Below are 19,820 nucleotides of genomic sequence, written 5' to 3'. Positions count from 1 at the left end.
AGGCATGCGCCACCATGCCCAGATGAAAATTGAGTTTTAAATAAACCTGTAAAAAAAACCAAACAGTTGCACTTTATCCTTAGGGCCAGCTCAAATGGCACTTCCTTTACAAAATAACATGTGTTAATACTTCCTTCACTCCCTCCTCTCTCATATACACTATCACACTGCGTGTTTCTTGAGCCTTGTTCACCCTTATCTTTAACTAGAAAGCAAAGCATTCAGAGATGTAACCTGAAATAAACACCATCCTTTTGTCAGTGGCTTTATCCCTTCTGGTGGGCTTTCTCCTCATCTTTCATCGTAAGTCTGATGCGCTCTATGCACAGGACCCAGGCACACAGGGATGGACACTGGTCTGAACTACTCCCCTCATCCCAGCTGTGCTCAAGGGCAGACACACTCCCCAACTCAACTCAAGCAGGTACCTTCCTAGTGCTCTCATCAGACCCGCCAGCAGAACTTATATTTAGAAAAGTCCCTACAGCTATGTGTATGTAATTAAAGATACAAGGATAATACACACAAAATTGTCACATAATATTTTTAAAGACATTACATGTAGCTAGACCTGGTGACATATGCCTGTAATCCCAGCATTCGGGAAGGTAGAGGCAGGTGGATCTCTGTGAGTTCAAGGCCAGTCTGGTCTACAGGACGAGGATGGCCAGGGCTACACAGAGAAACTCTGTCTCAAAAAAAAAAAAAAAAAAAAAAAAAAAGACATTCTATGTAACCCAGGAGAGCCAAAAATTTGCTATGTAGCTGAGGGTGGCCCTGAAATCCTGACCCACTTGTCTTCACCTCTGACATGCTGGGGTTCTAGGCATGCACCACCATGCCCACCTTGCAGTCTTCTTTGGTTTATCACTGGACGTTGAGGATTCTGGTGTCAGCACACAAATAATGAAGAGCATAAGCCCCCAATCTTCTCTAGATTCTAGTACAGATTAATAAAGCTTACTTAGGGTCAAAAGAAAATAACATCTGATAGAACAAATAACAGAAGCCCACCCCAAAATGAATGGAAGCGAGAGCCTAATGGTCCATGCCTTAATCACAGTGACTCTGGAGGCTTCTAAGTTTAGAACAACTTGGTAATACTCTGTCTCAAAACACAAAAGGGCTAAGAATGCAGCGCAGTGGCAGAAGACTTTGCTTAGCATGTGAGTTCAGTCTGTGTACTTCAACAAAAAGAGAGCGGCAAGAGATCTCCACGTACCAGGGGCGAACATCAATGAGGTCTCTGCGGGAGAGACACGTGTTTCCAGTAGTGGAGGCCACACACATTTTTGTTTTCTTTCTTTCTTCCTTTTTTTTTTTTTTTTTTTTTTCTTTTTTTTTGAGATAAGGTTCTCTCTACATAGCTCTGATTGACCTGGAACTTACTATGTAGACCAGTTTGTTCTCAAATTCATAGAGTCCTACTTGTCTCTTCTTCCTGAGTACTGGGATTAAAGGTATGTGCCATCATGCCTAGCTGAATCTTTGTTTTCTATTGGAGTCACAGTAACACAATGTGGACCAGGCTGGCCTTGAACTTGTGAATTTACTACCTTAGCCTCTTTTTTTTTTCTTGTTTTGTTTCTCAAGACACGGTTTCTCTGTGTATCCCTTGGCTGTCTTGGAACCTCTGTAGACCAGGCTGGCCCGCCTCTGCCTCTCGAGTGCTTAGAATAAAGGCATGCCCCACTACCACCCAGATTACTGGCATAGCCTCTTAAATACTGGCATTACAGATGTGCAGTATAACACAAGCAATCCAAGCCTGTAAGTGATACACTATTCCTTCAAATGCTGACTTCCAGGAAAGGGGCTGTGTGAGACCCCAACTCACCTGAGTGATTATTCGCTCTCCATCCTTATAGACCTTTTCTCCGATCACATCCACAATCTTCATTCGTTCTGACACCTAAATAACAGTTATACAGTATAATACAGTATAAAGAAAAAAACCTTGATTGAATGCCATTGTTACAGAACTAGATTAGAACAGTATTATTTGAAAACCTAAGAGTAGTTTTAACAGCTTTTCCTAAACCACATAAACAGACCCTTATTCAAAATTTACCTCTAGTGATTTAAAGAGTGGCACAGACTCAATAAATGATTCAAACATCTTCCTCTTTTTTGCATTGTTTTTCACTATGATTCTTCTAAAAGTCACCCGGTCCTACAAGAAAAAACAGGAAAATTCTAGCATATGTCTGTGTAAGATAACATCTATGGTTTAAATAGCTGAATCACTGCTAGAGAGCTATGGAAGTCACTGTATCAACAGAGTTTAGTGATGCTGGGAGAAAAACCCTCTAACCCATGCTGGGCCTCCACAGCTATAGCTTGGCATGCTCGCTGAGTGCCACCTGTGGGCCATAAAAAGAACACATTTTCCCGTTAAATATCTGGGTGCTCATAGTTATTACTCAATGCCAAAGGACGCCCTTCAGAAAAGGCAAAGGTAAAGCCAAATGATGCCTGTCAGGGGGTTGTAATTGTAGTGAGGAGTAACTGTAATGCAATATATACAGGAGCCATTGCCTTAATCAACACTTAGGAGGCTGAGGCAGGAAAAACAAATTCAAGATGGCTCTGGGCTACATGGTGAGTTCTTGGCCAGCCTGGATGATAGTGAGACCCTACTTATCTCTAACAAAAACAAAAGAAAACGTAAGGTAGTAAGTTTTTTTATTGGTATATGCTGGGGAAAATTTATAGTTCTGTCTCACAAGAAAACAAAATGGTTTTGAAATGCAGCTCAGTGGTAGAGCACAGGACGCCCTTGGTTCAATGTTCAGTGCTGTCCAAAAAAAATTTTTTTTTAATTCTTAAAAACAGAAATTCCAAGTGGGGAAAGAGCAATCACAGCAGGTAAAGGTAATGGAAGAATATTATGGAACAAAAATATAAATTTTCCAGGGGATCTAAAGGAGGGATCAGAATTAAATTAATGAAAAGACAGGAGGATAGGTACTCAGGATGGAAAGCATGTGAAAGAGTGAAAAAGGACCCTAATACCAGCAAGCTGGACCCTGTCTAGAAGACAGTCAATCAAGCTACAGTCTCAGCTATCAACTGCACATAAGCCAGAAGAACTTTTAACTTGTTTAGTTTCCTAAACTACTAAATGGGCAAGCAGTCACTCAGATCTAAGATAGTAATACTTTTCTTCTACCTCTGGCTGTCAGAGATGAAATGTTTTTCATATACAGTAATGACGACCTAAACATAAAGGCTGACAGGATGAAGATCAGAAGCCACAGTACAGACATGTGTAGCTGTACCTGCTTAGCATCTTTGAGAAGAGGAAGGGGCAGGGTAAAGACTGTACATTAGACAGTGTGGTTTCCCTCAGCTCTTCTCTATTAGCCCCAGAACTCCAGGCCCTGTCTCATGCCATGACTCATTTACGTTATCAGAGGCATCACTTACACTCCAGTATGGCTGATGGTGGGTTCCTCCTCCTCTACTGCCTTAAACTACAGTACACTATTTTACAGCTCTCTCTCTGGCATTTAGTAAAGTTGGTCTCCATGTTCTTCACCATCTATTTGCTTGACAGGAGCTACTCAGTCTGACTGTTCTCATGGGCTGCATTATCTGCTTTTGATTTTTGAATTCTAAGGTTAAGAATTTATCACGTAAAAAGTTACTTTCATATTTTGGAATATTATGACATCTTTAAAATTCAATTTCTATATATATTCTAAACTAATCTATGCCAAGAATATTGTAGAAAGAGGGCAATTAAGCCTGAGACACTGTTGCTGGCTACAGTAGCATATGTCTTTAATCCTGGTTCTGGTGGGAACCAGAAGCAAACATCTCAAGAGGCCAGCCAAGGCTACACAGTAAGATCCTATCTTGTGGTGGTGCACACCTATAATCACAGCACTCAGGGAAGCAAAGTCAGACAGATCTCTGTGAGTTCAAGGCCAGCCTGGTCTACAAAGTGAATCCAGGACAGCCAAAGCTACACAGAGAAACCCTGTCTCAAAAAACAAGAAACATCTTTCAAGATCCTATTTGAAAAGAAAAAAAAAAAGACAGAGAAAGCCGGGCGTGGTGGCATATGTTTGTAATCCCAGCACTCTGGGAGGCAGAAGCAGGTGGATCTCTGTGAGTTCGAGGCCAGCCTGGTCTATAAAGTGAGTCGAGGACAGCCAAGGCTACGCAGAGAAACCCTGTCTTGAACAACAACAATAAAAGAACAAATACTTTCTTCAGTGACTTATGTACTAGGCTTCCTGCCCCTTTAAATTACTTATTTACTGATAAGATTTCATGTAAGCCAGGCTGCTCTTGAACTTACCATGTAACCAGAGAACATGCTCCCATGCCTGGTTTTATGCAGAGCTGGCGGCTGAATCCAGGGCTTCCTTGTACTCCACCAACTAAGCTACATCCCAGGCTAGCCCAATCCTCTGTGGGCATGCTTTTGTACTTCCCAGGGCTCCCATTTGATGCTGTGCAAGGCTAGCACTTATAGCTGTCAACAGCATAAAAGACGTCTAAGATGCCGACCTAAATTCTGAGTAGCAGCCCAACAGAACAGTGAAGAGGAAAGCCCCACAGGCAGCAAGCGCACAAGAGGGCAAACAGCCCTGGAGTTCAAATGAGAAAAGCAATGCTACTTTTGCTCTTGACTAACAGGAATTATCTTCTGACTGAGTGCAATGGCTCATTTAAGCAGGAATGTAGAATCCAGTGAAAGGAACTTTGTGACACCACCATTCTCCTTGCTTATCCTCAGCAAGTATTTCAAAAGTTTTGTCTTTGAACTTTCTGGAAGTTCCATTTCTGGACATAGGACTGAAGCTCCAAGACAGACTGAAGCAGGAGAAAAGCAGAAGCCCAGAGGCATCTTCATGGGTCAGTAGCTTCACATCAGGGAGAAGAAAAGACTGAAGTGGCTTCAAACAGGACAGCAGAGCTGGGATCCTAGAAAAGGATCTTTAAAGACCAGCACCATGTTCAACAGAGAGCAGCTACTAGTATTCTCTGGGCATCCAACTTGTGTCAAGCTGTGACGCAGCCACTTTTCTTATGTCTGTAATTCTTATTTCAAGCCAGAAGGGAGATTATTTTATAGCCCACTATATCCTTAAATAATTTCCATTGCCTTTACTTTTTACTTCTATTATTCACTTATATTAAGAGTGCCTTGTGTATATAGGAGGGCCTCGATTTTTTTTTTTTTTTTAGTTAATTTTGTATCCAGCCACTTTACTGAAGGTGTTTGTCAGCTGTAGGAGTTCCCTGGTAGAATTTTTGGAGTCACTCATGTACACTAACATATCATCTGCAAATAGTGATACTTTGACTTCTTCCTTTCCGATTTGAATCCCCTTGATCTCCTTTAATTGTCTTATTGCTCTAGCAAGGACTTCAAGCACTATGTTGAAGAGATGTGGAGAGAGTGGGCAGCCCTGCCTTTTCATTCATTTCGGTGGGATTGATTTAAGTTTCTGTTTAGTTTGATGTTGGCTATAGGCTTGCTGTATATTGCCTTTAGTATGTTTAAGTAAGTGCCTTGAATCCCTGATCTCTCCAGGACTTTAGACATGCTCTTTGATCACTCACCCTTGATGATGCAGCCTTGCCAGGCCACGGAGGAAGAGGATCCAGACATCCTGATGAGACTTAACAAGCTATGGGCAGATGGTAATATTGGAGAATGTTCCCTCTTTCAGTGGACTAGCGAAAGGGGATGGGGGAAAGAGGGAGGAGGGGGAGTTGAGGAAGAGGACTTCAATAAGGATATATAATGAATAAATTGTGAAGAAAAAAATTAAAACGTAAAAAGGTGGGTATTATGTAATTTTCAAATGTTTGGAGATTTTCATGATCTCCATTTTTTATGGCTAAAGAGTAAATACTGATTTCTATTTTTTGATTTGTAAGATTAATTTTATATTCCAGGACAGGGTCTATTATGGTGGCCACCCATGTTCTTTTAAAAAGAATATATTCCACTGTGTGTCATATACAAATTTCAATTTGATCCTGCTGGTTCGCATAGTTAAGCTCTTCTATATCCTTGCTGATTTCCTGCCAAGCAGTTCTATCAGTGTCTCGGGACAGCCTTCGTCATCTGTCATGAAGATCTGTCTGGATCTCCTATTAGCTTAATTACCCAGAAGCTCTGTTGTTGCTCGTTGTACACATATTTGGGATTGCTATGCCGTCCTGGTAGACTGCACCTGTAGTGTTTGCTCTTCTTTGTCTCTGTAATTTTCTTTGTTCTGATGTCTGATATTAGTATGATTATCCCTTTTTATTGACATTTGCATGGTGTATCTATTTCTATCCTTTTATTATTGTATTTGAGTTTGTTAGACAGCATATGGCTGGCTTTTGTTTTTTGGTGTGAAGGGGAATGAATGACTTGAGACAGGACTTCTCTGTGTAGCCCTGGCAGGCCTGAAACTCAAGAGATCCAGCTGTCGCAAGTGCTGGATCACAGGTGTGCGCCACTATGCCTGGCTAGATCATTTCTTAAATCCAGTCTGGTAGTCTTTTTAAATTGGCATATATGTTTACTTTTTGTTCTTTCTATTTTTAAATTTTATGTACATGGATGTTTTGTTTACATACAGGTCTATATAATCATTGTATCCGGTGTACACAGAGGCCAGAAGAGGGAACTGGAGTTACAGATAGTTGTGAGCTGCTATGTGAGTGCTAGGAATTAAATCTGGTCCTCTTGAAAAGCATCCAGGGCTCTTAACCACTGAAGCCATCTCTCCAACCCATTCTTATTCTTGCAAAATGGACAAAAGTTGTATTTCTCACTATTGTGTGGGGGGTGTCCAGTGCAGGTGCATTCGTAAGGGTCAGAGGACAACTTTCAGAAGTCACTTCTCTCCTTCCACTGTGGGTTCTGAGGACTGAACTCAGGATGTCAGACTGGTACAGAAAAAGTGGCGCACGCCTGTGATCCCAGCACTCAAGGAGATAGAGGACAGCCAAGGCTATACAGCAAAACCCTGTCTTGAAAAACAAAAACAAAACAAAAAGCTTTTATTTGCTAAGTCATTTCATGGACCTTGTTGTTTTACTGAGACAATGTCTTGTTTTGCAGCCCTGTCTATGTAAAAAGTGGTCTCAAGTTTGTAGCAATACTCCTGCCTCTGTCTAAGTGCTGGGATTATGACTATACCGCCACTGGCCCATTTAGATTACATATTAATTACTCACATTAAGGTTTGCACCTACCATTTTATGTTTTCTGTTGTTCCTTGTTTTTTTGTTTGTTTGTTTTGGTTTGGTTTTTCGAGACAGGGTTTCTCTGTATAGCCTTGGCTCCCTTGGAATCACTTTGCAGACCAGGCTGGGTCTTGAACTCACAGAGATCCACCTGCCTCTTTGTCCCAGAGAGCTAGGATCATAGGCATATGCCACCACAACCAGCTTGTTCCCGGTTTTTTTTTTTTTTTTTTTTTGGTTTGTTTGTTTGTTTCTTCTGTTTTATATTATTTATTTCACTTTTCCTACTTTCTTATGGGTTATTTGAATACTTTTTGGAATCTGGCTTATAAAATTTGTTTTTATGAACTTGTTTTTTTTTTTTTTTTTGAGATGGGAGTATCACTATGTTGCCTAGTTTGAACCTGAAGTGCTGGGCTTAAGTAATTCTCATTTCTCAAGCCTTCTGAGTTTCTAGGACTAAGAAACACACCACTGCATTCAACTATAGACCTTCTTAGAGGTTTCTCTGGGCTTACATTATACATCTGTATGTAATTCACAGCAGTGTACTAGCAAACCTTATTATCTTCATGGTTTTACTTCAATCTGGCCTCTCTTCCTTTAGAAAATGTAATTGTCTCAAATACTACTTACTGCGCAACAACCATCCCAGTTATGCAAAAACTCTTACTTAAACTGTCTTACACTGAAATAAGGCTGGGCACTATGTTTAACAGTGCTTACTCTTTGTTGTTCTTTCTTGGTTTATGGTATCTTTACATTTCCTCCTTTTTTTTTTAAAGATTTATTTATTTATTATATTTATACAGTATAGTACTTACATACCAGAAGAAGGCACCAGAGCTCATTATAGATGGTTGCAAGTCACCATGTAGTTGCTGGGAATTGAACTCAGGACCTTTAGAAGAGCAGCCAGTGCTCTTAACCTCTGAGCCAGCTCTCCAGCCTCCTAAGTTTCCTTCTTTTACTGTTTCTCTTCTGAATTGTCTTTGGCCATTCCTTTATCCTTCAAAGGAGAATGTCCTAATTCTTGTAGGCTCTTTTCAGGCCTGGTTTGCATTGTGAAATTCAGACTTGACTTTGAACTCATAGAGATCTACCTGCCTCTGCCTCCCAGGTACTGGGATTAAAGGCGTGTGCTACCATGCCTGGCAGAATTCACTTATTCTTAACTAATATATATGTTATATATACAAATACACACTTATATACTTATATCTTTTACCAAATTTAGAAAATTTTGATTGATCTATTATTCTTCCATTAATAAAAAAGATAAATTCTATGACATAAATGAATACTTATAAAATAAGTATAAATGACTACAGATATCCTTATTTTAAAGGCAAAATATGCAATCTGTACTATAAGATATTTTTGAAGAAAGAGTTGCAGATTATAGATACACAACAATGTATAAAGAAACAAGACAGACAGTGAACAACATGATACAAGAACTACAGTGTTTTACTGAAGACAATGTGTTCCCTAAGATAATCCAAAATCCCATTTCCCTAAATATGGTCATTAGCGCGCCTAATGACCTAAGTCTTTTGGATACAGCTATAGAGAAAAGGACGAGTGGATGGCTGAACAGAGAACCAACTGCTATTGATACAACTAGAGACAGAAAATGATAGCAAAGGGCTTCATGACACCACCATTACTACTACTGTTCCTCTTCCTCCTCTTTTGTGTGTGCATCTCTGTAAGCGACAGGGTCTCACTCTACAGCTCTCCTGGGCTACTTAGTAGAGGTTTACCTCGTCTACCTTTAACTGCCTAATAAAAACAAGCAAAAATGTAGCAAGAGCTCTGTCACTACAAGGATATAGACACTCAGAGTTCTTTAACTTAAAAGATGTGTTGCTAAATCACTGAGGAAAATGGAAAAAAATATACATTTACATTAGACCTTTGACAGCTGGCCGTAAGAGACAGTTAACACTACACCATGCATTTCTCTCACTCACCAATCCCCAAAGGGCGCCTTCTGAGGTGGCGACAATGGTAGCAGCTCTCGGGGTATTATACATCAGAGCTAGTTCTCCAAAACTGCCACGGTTGTCATACTGACCAACGGAACGTGTTTGATTATCTTTTGTTACTAAAATGTCATAGGTTCCCCTAGAAGAATGACAAGACATAATTAATTACTGCTGATAAGCTTGAGAAATGACTGATACATATAAACCATAACAGGGGCAGAGTGGGGACATGGCTCAGATAATGTTTGCCTAATATGGAGGAGGCCCTGGGTTTGATCCCAGATCTAGATAAACCAGGCATAGTGGTGCATGTCTGTAATTACAGCAGTTTGGGAGTTGGAGGCAGGAGGATCGGAAGTTCAAGATCATCCTCTGCTCTATAGGAGTTTAAAGTGAATCTAAGATATATAACATCCTGTCCCAAGGGGAGGGGAGGAGAATAACCAACATACAATGATTTTTACATTTGACTTTGTTATTATTTTTTTAATTTTATATGCATGGGTGTTTGCTTGCATGAATATTTGTGCCATGTATATGCAGTACCCATGGAAGTCAGAAGAGGGCATCCAATCCTTTGGAATTAGAGTTACAGATAGTTGTGAGCTGCCATGTACATGTTGGGAATTGAACACACACACACACACACACACACACACACACACACACACACACACACACCCTCTATAGGCACAGCCAGTGCTCTTAACTGCTGAGCCATGTTTCCAGTCCTGCATTTGACTTGATAAATTGATTTACTCAATTCAGTAACTTTTTTGTAGCACTCCTAAGGATTATTCCTGTAAAGAGTTTTACTTCTTTCCTAGTCTATAAGGAAGTTTTTCTTCCTTACTTTTGCCTTATTACACTGGATAAGGCTTTCAGCACAATACTGACTAGAAATAAGAGAGCAAAGGCACCCTTTCTTATTCTCAGTCTTTTCTGGGTGGATGGACGGAGTACAGGGTCTTTTAGCCTAACCCAAGTACCTTTGAACTCTTTTGGCCTTAGCTTTCTGAATGTTTGCAGGGATAAGCCACTGTTATCTTGTATCTTTATTACACAAAGATGTTGAATTTTATCAACATCTTTGAATTTTATCAACAGAACACTTGAATTTTATCAACTATTCTGTGGAATACTGAGCTAACTGTAAAGGCTTTTTTTTCATGGTTTGTTGAAAACAAGAATAGAACTGATTAATTTTACAATTTTCTACCTATTATTTGCAAATGATTGCTCAAAAAAAAAAAACCCACTCAGAACTAACATTTAGAGAAACAGACATGTGCAATGCGCCGCAGAAGCAAACAGTCCTTTCAGAATTTCTGTAAGACAACTAACAACACATCAGCAAGTGCCTCGAGGAGACCCTTTGAGGGATGGGTGATGGCTCAGCTGACAAAGTGCTTACATGCTTGCCCAAGGTGGCCGCACACCTCTAATCCCAGCACGTGGGGAGGCAGAGGCACATAAATACCTGGGTTCCAGGACAGTCAGGACTAAACAAAGAAAGAAACCCCGTCTTGAAACAAGCAAGCAAACAAACAATCAAACAAAAAACAGTCATGGTGGCCTGCAAATCTAATCCCAGCACTAGGAAGGCAGACAGGCAGATCCTGAGCTTGCTGGATGGCTAGCTTATGCTAATCAGCGAGCCACAGGCCAATGAGAGACCCTGCCTCAAATAAGGTGGACAGTGCCTGAGCAACACCACCTAAAGTGTCCTCTTACCTCTTAACATTGGTGCAGCAACACTAACATGTCAAGTCATAAACACACATGAACACATATGCACACATAAGTCCTTGTGAAATCATTCCAAAAAAGATAAAGATACTGAAAAGATTTGACTTCAGGGCTACCCACCGGACAATATAACATCAAAAGTTACAAACAAACAACAACAAAAACAACTATTCTGGGGCTGGAGAGATGGCTCAGGCGTTAAGGGAGCTGGTAATTCTTCCAGAGGACCAGGGTTTGCCTCCCAGACACACATGATAACTCAAAACTATTTGTAACTGCAGTCCCAGGATGTCAATTGCCCTCTTCTTGCTTCAGTGGGCACTAGGTACACATGTCATGGTGCACAGACATACATGCAGACAAAACATCCACACACATAAAAAAAGGAAAATTTCCTTTAATTATAAAAATTAGTCACCAGTATCAAAGACCCAAAAGTTAACAAGGAAATTACAAATTTTTCTATTTAAATTTTTGAACAGGGGATTGGAGAAATGACTTAGTGGCTAGGAGCACTGGCTGCTCTGCCAGCAGACCCAGGTTTAATTCCAAGTACCCATATGGCAGCTTACAATTGTCTGTAACTCAAGCCCCAAGTGATACAATGCTGTCTTCTGGTGTCTGTGGGCACCAAGCATGCATGTGGTACACACACAGGCATACAGGCAAAACATCAATACATAGAGAGCATTTTAAAATGTAAAAATCCAGGAATGGTGGTGCACATCTCTACTCCTAGCACTTAGGAAGTAGAAATAGGCCTGAGACAAATTCTGTGAGTTTGAGGCCAACCTGGTCTACATAGAGTTTTCCAGGACAGCCAAGCTACAAAGAGAAACCCTGTCTCAAAACAAAACAAATCTGAATAGGGCTGGAGAAATGACTTAGCAGTTAAGAGCTCCTGTTCTTGAAGAGGACCCAAGTTAGGTTCCCAGCATCCATGCCAGGCAGCTTACAACTACCTGTCTGTAACTCCAGCTCCACAGCTCCCACCGCCCTCTTCTGGCCTTGACCAGCACCTGCATATATGTGCTGCATGCACAGACACCCAGATATACACACAAATAAAATATTTAAAACTTCCTTTCACAGGGCTCAGTGAGATGCCTCACTGGTACAGGTACTCGCTGTCAACCCTAACAATCTGAGTATTTTCAATCTCTAAGATCCACATGGTAGAAGTAGAGACTTGACTCCATCCCACAAGCTGTCCTGATGTCTACTCTCACATACATATGTACACAAAACAAATGAATAAATGTAAAAAAATAAAATAAGTAAAAATTTTTATAAGCTAAATTTATGTTACTTGACGAAAACCAATGAAATTATCCCAAAACTCAGGAAATTCTAAATAAGGCCTGCATCTTGGTTGCAATAGCATAAAAATGTTTATTTCTGATTTTAGAATTGTTATATACTGAAAAGAATTCCCTTGCTTTTAGAAAATGCAGGAGGAGGTATTCAGAGATTTAAAAAAACAAAACAAAACAAAACATTATGTTTCAAACTTACTTCGTGTTGTTTTGAGACAGGCTCTCAGATGGCAATGGCTGGCTTTGAAGTTGCTATGTAGCTGAGGATGACCTTGATCTCCTGAACCTTCTGCTTCCACATCCCTGTCACACTGATTACAGGTGTAGACTACCATGCCTAGCTTTCTTTAACTTATTCTGAACAATTTGATATTCTAAATATGGCATTACATTAACCTGGGAGCTGAGCTTATAAGAATTTTCTATACCATTTGTCCTAGGGTTTTGTTTTGATTTTTAAACTTTGAAGTTACTTTAAAAGGAAAAAGAGAGTTGAAAAGCTAGCTTAATGGTCAGAAACACACACTGCTTTCTTTTCTAGAGGACTCAATTTCAGATTCCAACACCCTGGTCAGGCAGTGCACAAGTCTTTAATTCCAGCTCCAAGGGATCTAAAGCCCTTTTCTGACTTCTGTGGGCACTGTACTCAAATGAACAAGCTTCATTCCCCAACACCCCGCTACCCCATTACACATAAATTTTATTTGTTTATGCATACACACAAACTTATTTATGTAAATACGCATATACATAAATAAAAATAAATATTTTTAACATTAAAGAATAATTGAAAAAAATTAATGTATGGTAACATTTTATGCCTTAAACTCTGATGAGACTCTTTTGTTAAGACTGAGGAGTCAGAAGGAAGCCATATTCTTCTTCAGGAGAATACATTCAACTCAATATGCTAAGATGCAGCTAAGTTAGGGAGGTAAACCCAAATACTTCATTTTCCCCAATATGGCTTACACTTGGTATTGAAGCATGGTGGTTAGGGAAGTACATTCATAAAATCAGACTGAAAACCAAAAATTCACACAACAATAAAGTCACAGATACTCTTCAGGGAATCAATTCAATTAAACGCTGGCAAATGACCCATCTGCAGAGTGCACCATGCCATTCTTTGTCTAACTAAAAGAAAGATTTCAACTGTGCTATCTCCCCCAAATAGGGGTTTTACTCAGGACTCTCAGGATAACAGTAGAGAGACAGCTGTGGTCCAAGAGAGGCTTTGGGAAGCTTCTTCACTTGGTTCTAGACCTCTTGGAATTCAAGGAAGTGTGACCAGACATCTACAAAGCATCTCCTACCGTTCTATGACATAAAAGTTGTCTCCATCATCTCCTTGTTCAATGACGTGCTCTTCAGGTTTGACTGTCTTTTCAAACATGGCATCCAAAACTTGAGAAAGCTGCTCCTAAGATACACAAAGAGAACACATGACTTTACATTTGCTGAGAAAACATGAAGGTCATCCTGGTATGGTGGCACACATCCATAATCCCAGAAAAAACACACAAAGGTTGTATTTATCCTAATTTGTATGACTATATAATAAGGCTCTATACCAGACCACAGACAAAATTTCAGCAGAAACCTAAGAACTATCGGAAATGAGCTTTGCAGTATTTCACTTTGGACCTCAACAGAAGACAGCACAATTGTGAAGCCCTCTTTTTGTTTTTTGACAGGGTTTTATCCAGGTGGGTCTGGAACTTTTTTTGGGGGGGAGCTGTGTTTCAAGACAGGGTTTCTCTGTGTAGCCTTGGCTATCCTGGAATTTACTCTGTAAAAGAGGCTGGTCTTGAACTCAGAGTTTTCCCTGTCTCCGCCTCCTAAGTGCTTGGATTGAAGGCATGCACCACCACAAGCAGTGGTGGAACTTTTGATTGTCCTGTCAGCCTCCTGAGCCTGGCTTGCCAATTTGTTTGTTGGTTGGTTGCTTGCTTTTTTAACACAGTTTCTCTGTATAACAGCGCCCTGGCTGTTCAAGACTAACTTTGTAGACCAGTCTGGACTCAAACTCACAGAGATGCACTTATCTTTGCCTCCCACATGCTGGGATTAAAGGTGTGCACCACCACACCCAGCTCTGGCTTGCCAATTCTTTTAAGGTAGTATTGTCTTTAAAAAGCTTTCTAACTTATTTGACAGAGAATCAATATCCAAAATACATAAAGAACTCGAAACAAACAAACAAGCATCAGGGCTGAAGGTGAAGTTCAGCCACAGAGCACTTGCCTGGCATGTGGAAGAGCCTAGCATGTGCTCAATTCCTATCAACTCAGAAAAGAAAGATCAAACAAAACTTCCCAGAAGTTTCTGACATGAACTCATGAGCTTCCCCTCCCCCCTGAGGGAGGAGCAGCCTTGCTAGGCCACAGATAAGGACATTGCAACCATCCTGATAAGCTAGGGCCAGACAGAAGGAGAGGAGGACACCCCCTCTCAGTGGACTTGGAAGAGGGCAGGGAAGAGATGAGGGAGGGAAGGGAGGATTGGGAGGGAAAGAGGGAGTGGGCTACAGCTGGGATACAAGTGAATGTATAAAATTATTTTTAAAAAAATTTAAAAAGCAAAAAAAAAAACTTCCTAGAAGCTCAAAATTATGTTAAAAAATGAAGAAAGGTTATCCAATTAAAATAACACTCAATGATCTGAAGAAAAATTAAAAGAAGTACAATGCTAGACAGGGTAGTGCACACCTGTAATCCTGGCACGTGGGAGGCAGAGGCCTCTGTGAGTTTGAGGCCAGCCTGGTCTACAAGGAGAGTCCTAGAAGTCTCATAAAAAACATACAGTGGGCTCGGGACATGGCTCAGCAGTTACAGTGCCTAGCATTCAAGAAGCCCTGGGCTTGATTCCTATTGCTGTAATTAATAAATACTTTAATTCCAGCACTGGGGAGATAGAAGCATAAGAAGTTCAAGGTTATTCTAGGCAGATTTCAAGGTGATATGAAGATATAGGATTTACTCTAAAAAAGAAATGTGGGAGCCTCAATATCAACATTCTTAGTCATCAGGGAAATGCAAACCAAAATTATATTGAGATTTCATGCCATCCTAATTAGAATGGGTATTATAAAAAAAAAATTAACAAATCCTGGTGCGGAAGTGAATAAAAGGAACCTTTGTATACTGGAGTAGAAATGTAAATTAGTAGGGCTGATATGGAAAACAGTATGTAAGCTCCTCAAAAGACTAAGAATAGAGCTGCATATGATCCTGCTATATCAATGTTGGGTAGTCATCAAAAGGAAATGAAGTCAGAAGACAAAAAATACATATTCATAATTTTATGTTACTATTCATAAAAGCCACAATATGAAATCAGCCTATATGACCACCAACATGTGAGAGAGTGAAGAAAATTTACATAGTGAGGCAAATAAAGAAAAATGAAATCATGTTATGTTTGTATGGATGAAACTGAAGTGAAACAGACACAGAAGGAGAAGTAGTGCGTGTTTTCTCTTACTCGTGAAAACTGAACAACAAAAAAGATAACCGGAAAATGAAGGACTATGAACTGTAAGAAAAGGAAAAAAAAATAGGAGATATTTCTATATGTGGAAATGTCACAGTGAGACACATTCATTTTCATAATTAACATCTCATAATAATCATTAACTAAAATAAAAATAAAAAAGCTTTCCTACAACTTAGACCAAAACTGGCTATCTAAATCATGGTTCCAATTTCCTTAGTTGTGTCTACAAGACTGTCATCTACATGGATGGCTCAGTGTCCTGTATATAACACTGTGTGGTGTCACTTTCCTAAAGGTGTGGACGTGAACAGGCTTACTAAATCTAAAGAGCAGAGATGTCTGTTGTGGACAGATAACATCTTGCAGAGTTGTACGCTTACCTCTGCTTAGGCCAGCATAGTACTAACTTAAAAAAAATGGTTTAATTTCTACCTCATCAATTTATATGACTAAAGGAGGCAAATCTGAGGAGAATATTTTACCACATAATGTTATTTAATAAGTGGTATCTAATGAACAAGTAATACAGCTTCATTTACACATAACATAGAATTATATATCATAACCAGAAAGCAACTATATGAATAAATATAATACAAAGGAAACAATACTGATCAAATACTGGTCTTAGCCTCGAGTTGGAATCCTTCTGTTAGACAAGAAGATTAATGAGTGGCAGGAAACACAAAAAACATCAATTTTACACTGAGGTTAAAACAGGGAGAAAAGAAGTTCAAGGTCATCCTTGGCTACTTAGTAAGTATGTAAGTAAGTACTACTTAGTAAGTAAGCTACTTAGTAAGAATGGGCTACAAGACACCATATCTCAAAAAAACAAAACAAAACTACACAGAGCTGGGCATGGTGGCAAATGCCGGTAGTCCCAGCACTCAGGGAGGCAGAGGAAGGTGGATCTCTGTGAGTTTGAGCCTGGTCTACAAATTGAGTCCAGAGAAACCCTGTCTCACAAAACCAAAAGAAAAGAAAGAAAAAAGTACTCAGTATTTAAAGAATGGCACATAAGGCTGACCTCTGGCCTCTACACGACCCACTCCTACAACACGTACCTACACAGAACAGCATAGTCATAGAATGCATATTTTGAATATGTGAGGCCCTATATTCAATTCTTGGGACCAGAAGATGGGAAAAAAAAAAAAAGAATACTAACTTTAACTTAGAGAGGGGAATGATTTTATTTCTGTGAAATTCCATGTAACTTCTGTCATTGTGACTATGCTTCCTAAAATAAAATGCCAAAAGGCATCTTTAATTCCTAAGTCCCATGGGTGTTGAATACCATACAAACTAACAGACACTAAAAAAGAATGCTTGCTACTGTGTGCCATCCGCACTCCTGTAAAACGTGGACCAACATTCCCTGAAAATTTCCAGCTAAATGCTGGCCCCTCCCCCAAAAAGAAAAAACAAACTCTAAAAGGAGAAAAAAAAAATACTGGTACTACATTCTAATTTTCATGTATAACTCAGACTAAACAACATCTCAGGCTAGGTCTGAGGATGGCTCTTGTTCTGAGTAGTTTCTCTTGTAACCTGCCTTCTCCAAAAACTGTTATGAGATGTTAGGGAAAGGGGATCATTCTATGCTAGAGGAAATAAAAATGACATAATCACAATCAAACATAACATGTGCCTCAACTGAGAAACAGAACAAAAAGCTGGGAATATAGCTCAGTTGTAGAGTACTTGCCTGGCAGGCTCTAGGCTAAGAGGTCAATCCCAGTACCGCCACAAGAAAGACAGCAGTAATTGCTCGGCTGTGTGCGGTGGCATATGCCTATAATCCCAGTACTTGAAGTCATTCTCAGCTCAAAGGGAACTTGAAGCCAGCTTATGCTACATGATACTGAAATCCCCACAAGACAAAATTAAAAATGCATAATTAATAAGTTCTTTTCATTCTTGAAAAATATAGCCAAAATAATTTTGTGGTTATTTTGTGTTACACATGGATAAAAGCTCAGAACATAAAAAGTTCTTTTTCCCCTCTCTGTCACAAACTTACTATGAGGAGAATAGTAAATGATGGAAACGTTAATTAGCTGGTACAGTTAAAAGGCATATGGGGGCTGAGGAGTGGGCTCAGCAGGTAAGAGAACTTAAATGTGTAAATATGAGGACTTGAGTTCAAATCCCTAGTACCTACATAAAAAAGCTAGATAAAGATTGTAACTCCAGCAAAAATAAAGGAGAAAAGTAAACACAGGAGATTTCTCCAGCTGTAGTGTCTGGCTCATGAGACCCTGTCTTAAGGTCATGAGGCTGAGGACGACAGAACAAGACGACCAGATGACTGCACTGCCTTTTAAGACACAGGCACCTACACCTGGACACACATGTGCGCACACTGCATATATCCCACACACTGTCTGAAAGATGTTCGTGGTGCTATTCTTCTGACTTTACTGTAAACTTGAAATTAAAATCTTTGGCTGCACATTTGTACTTGAATATGCATGCATACACGTGGAGGCCAGAGTGTCTTCCCTGGATTGTTTCCTACTTTACCTGTGAGTCAGGGCTCTCACTGAGTCAAGAGCTCACAAACTGGCCAGACTGGGAGGCCAGTGAGCTCTGAGAATCTGTAGGTTTCCATCCCCACTATGCTCCAGTTATAAAGGTATGGGGGCCATGTTTGGTGCTGGGGACCCAAATTCATGTCCTCATGTTTGTATAGCTAAGTCATGCTCCCAAGATTAAGCATATAAAAAACAAGCATTTCACCAGGTACAGTGAACATGCCTTTAATCCCAGCAACCAAGATGCAGAAGCCAGACTATCTCTGAGTTCAGGGCTAGTTTACGTAGGGTGTTCCAGGCCAGCCAATGCTGAAGGAAAAAAAAAAAGAGGGAGGGGGGAATTTAGGAAACAAATTTGACAAGTAATCTAAAAGAGTAACTAAAATTTGGAACACTAGCACCTGAAGATGTCAGGAAGGGTGTGTAGAACCCCTTGTTAGCAGAACTATAAAATGGTAAACACTTGAAAAGATGTGGCGGACTGACTTCATTGCTTTTTTCCACAGACATTTTAATAACAGCTTAGAGCAGAGCACCCAGCAGCCTGGCATCCCACATCGTCACAGTGCAGAGCTACGCGTGCAGGTCACAACCTGCTATCACCAAGTGGTGAGCTCTGCCAATAAATAAGGAATGCTCTTCCATGGCTAGAAAGGGTGACCGCCACAATCAACTGGTCCCAAAAATGCATCGAGTAAAATGAAAGTTTAACTACATATATTAACTTGTGAAGGTGTAGGGTGAATATGCCACAGTGTGTATGTGGAGCTCAGAGCAAACTTGTGAAAGTCAGTTCTCTACTTGACAGCAACTGCTTATACCCACTGAGCCACCCTGTCAGCCCCAAGCAGACTGTTTCAAATATAAAATCAAATGCATACCTACTCTATAATACACTCAGCAACCTTTAAGAAGTTAGTTTTTAATTTTTCACATTTAATCTGTGTAACGTACGTGCACGTAGGTCGAGGGACTCAAACTCAGGTTGTCAGCTACAGCAGCAAGTATCTTTAACCATCTCAGTAGCTCACCCACAGCTCAGCAATGAAAAAAAACAGTTTAGATTTAATTTTACTTTAACTATATAGTGGTCTTGCCTGCATGTGTATCTATGCATCATGGGCCTTCATGGGCCAGAAGAGGATGTCAGACCCTTGGAACTAAATCGTGAGCCACCATGTGAGTACTGAACTTGAACCTGGGTCCTCTGGAAGAGAAGTCAGTGCTTTTAAACCAGCCCCACAACTCAACAATTTTGCCCTTAGTGATTTTACTAAATAAAAACAAAAAATAAAGACAACAAAGACCTTACTTAGATATTATATGCAGGCAAAATCACCTATACACTTAAAGTAAAATTAAATCTAAAATGTTCTTTTTAATTGCTGAGTTCTGGCTGATATATATACATGAATGCAACCCAAAAGTATGAATGAAAAGAACCTCGTATTAAGAATACATGCCGTGGGGCTAAACAGACGGCTCAGCAGTTAAGAGCAGTGGCTGCTCTTCCCGAGGAT

General features: G+C 40.0%; 1 protein-coding gene and 1 non-coding gene across 2 annotated transcripts in view; both read right to left on the bottom strand.

The window, feature by feature from the left end:
- Positions 1-19,820, bottom strand: part of Prkar2a (protein kinase cAMP-dependent type II regulatory subunit alpha) — a 65,442-nt gene that overhangs the window by 9,125 nt on the left and 36,497 nt on the right. Inside the window, exons 5-8 of the mRNA XM_055629929.1 lie at positions 13,579-13,685; positions 9,183-9,336; positions 2,072-2,173; positions 1,838-1,912 (exon numbers count right to left, since the gene is read on the bottom strand). Of these exons, the coding sequence (XP_055485904.1) occupies positions 1,838-1,912; positions 2,072-2,173; positions 9,183-9,336; positions 13,579-13,685 (438 nt within the window). The remainder of the gene's footprint in view (positions 1-1,837; positions 1,913-2,071; positions 2,174-9,182; positions 9,337-13,578; positions 13,686-19,820) is intronic.
- LOC129693214 (small nucleolar RNA SNORA24) lies at positions 18,871-18,995 on the bottom strand. Its single transcript, XR_008722839.1, has one exon. It is a non-coding gene; the product is annotated as a small nucleolar RNA SNORA24 (small nucleolar RNA).

The sequence above is a fragment of the Psammomys obesus genome, unplaced genomic scaffold (assembly GCF_907164565.1).
Source record: "Psammomys obesus unplaced genomic scaffold, mPsaObe1.curated_primary_1811, whole genome shotgun sequence".
NCBI lineage: Eukaryota > Metazoa > Chordata > Mammalia > Rodentia > Muridae > Psammomys > Psammomys obesus.
This window is presented reverse-complemented; position numbering and strand designations above follow the sequence as displayed.